Source organism: Rutilus rutilus (genome assembly GCF_951802725.1).
Source record: "Rutilus rutilus genome assembly, chromosome: 9".
Taxonomy (NCBI): domain Eukaryota; kingdom Metazoa; phylum Chordata; class Actinopteri; order Cypriniformes; family Leuciscidae; genus Rutilus; species Rutilus rutilus.
The window spans coordinates 34,824,536-34,826,129 of record NC_140223.1 but is presented as its reverse complement, the minus strand read 5'-3'; the positions used below and the strand labels follow the sequence as shown (position 1 = coordinate 34,826,129).

At 33.2% G+C, this 1,594-nt stretch overlaps 1 protein-coding gene across 1 annotated transcript; it reads right to left on the bottom strand.

Moving 5' to 3' along the window:
* Window positions 1-214: 214 nt before the first annotated feature.
* LOC311296883 (olfactory receptor 4B13-like) lies at window positions 215-1,165 on the bottom strand (the record flags this gene model as incomplete). The annotated part of the gene is made up of 1 exon (XM_084418867.1): window positions 215-1,165. The coding sequence occupies one exon, from the start codon at window positions 1,163-1,165 to the stop codon at window positions 215-217; it is 951 nt and encodes a 316-aa protein (XP_084274993.1).
* Window positions 1,166-1,594: the final 429 nt, after the last annotated feature.

Sequence of the window (1,594 nt, the reverse complement as noted above, 5' to 3'; positions counted from 1 at the left end):
TTTTTAACAGATATTAAACAGTATTTCTACATTACGAAATCATCAATCATTATAACATATTCTTAATAATCTTATCTTATAAGATTTTCTTATTTGGACAAATACAAACAGTTTTTGTACACATGCAAAAGTTTTTTTGTTTTTTTTTAAGCGCATGACAGAATGAAGTTATTTTTCTACCTTATAGGTGACAATAAACAAATTGTCTTAGACACTATTGTGATACATGTTTTATGTGGTTCCTGGGGTAAATACATTTTTTAAGTGCCATTTTTATTTTAGAAAGTCTCATACCATACATGATAGGATTAATGAGTGGCGGACACATCAGAAAATAAACTGAAAGAATCACACGTAGTACAGGAGGCATAGGAACCTTATCAAATCTGCTTTGAATTAGTTCAAATGAACAGCCAACCGAGTAATTCAGTAGTGATATAAGGTGAGGAGTACATGTGCTTAAAGCCTTTTGGGTCTTTTCTCTTGTGGACTTTAGGCAGACTCTAAAAATTTTTGTATACGAGAACAAAATTAATCCCAGAGGAGCAACAATGGTCACAGTTGTACCGATTATGCCAGAGATGTTGTTTGCTGTGGTGTCCGAGCATGCCAGTTTCACAAGCATGTAGTTGTCACACCATACTTTGTCCAGTACATTTCCACACAACTTTAGCTGTACATTCACTGATAAAGTAATGGAGAATTTGATAATTGATATTGACCACCCCAGAGCGATCAATGTAACTGTCCTGGCAGGAGACATGATTCTGTGATATTCCAACGAGTAACAGATGGCTACATACCTGTCATAAGACATGATTGCTAAATTACAGAATTCTACTGATCCATAAGTGTATAAAGCAAATATTTGAGCATGACAAAGGGTGAGTGAAACTTCAGGGATCTTTGACAGTAGCATATTACTTAAAAGGGATGGGAATAAAGCAATGCAGCCATACAGTTCATTTATAGACAAACTGCATAAAAAAACATACATAGGTTCATGCAAGGACTTCTCCTTGCATATTATTCCAATAATTAATTGATTTGCTACTATGATTGCAACAAACAACAAGATCAAAACAATGAAACATAAATACTTAATATTCCCAATATCAATGTAACCAGCCAATATAATGGTTGTGAAATTAGATAAATTACCCATGGATGACAGATATTAACATTACCGGTAAATATTTAACAATTGATCAGATAATCAGCATATACTGGGGATGCCATAGTACATATACATAGATGCAATAAAGAGAAATTATAATCATTACAATCATCAATCACTGATAATGAGAAGATGTTGAAGGGAGAGGATTGTCAATAAAATGTTATTTCAAAACATGTAAACCTACATTAAGAATATTGCCAGGACAAAAATCTGTAGCTTGTCAAAACCTGCAATCAAAACGATCAACCTAGCAAATATAAAACAACTTTTTGGAAATGGACAAACAAGAAACAGAGTTGAATTATGTCGTGCTGGTGAAGCATCTACATTTATAATACAAGACAAACACACAAGGGAATGTTGACGTAATTAACGCGTAATTAATTTTTAGGTCTCTGAGCTTCACTTGTGAAA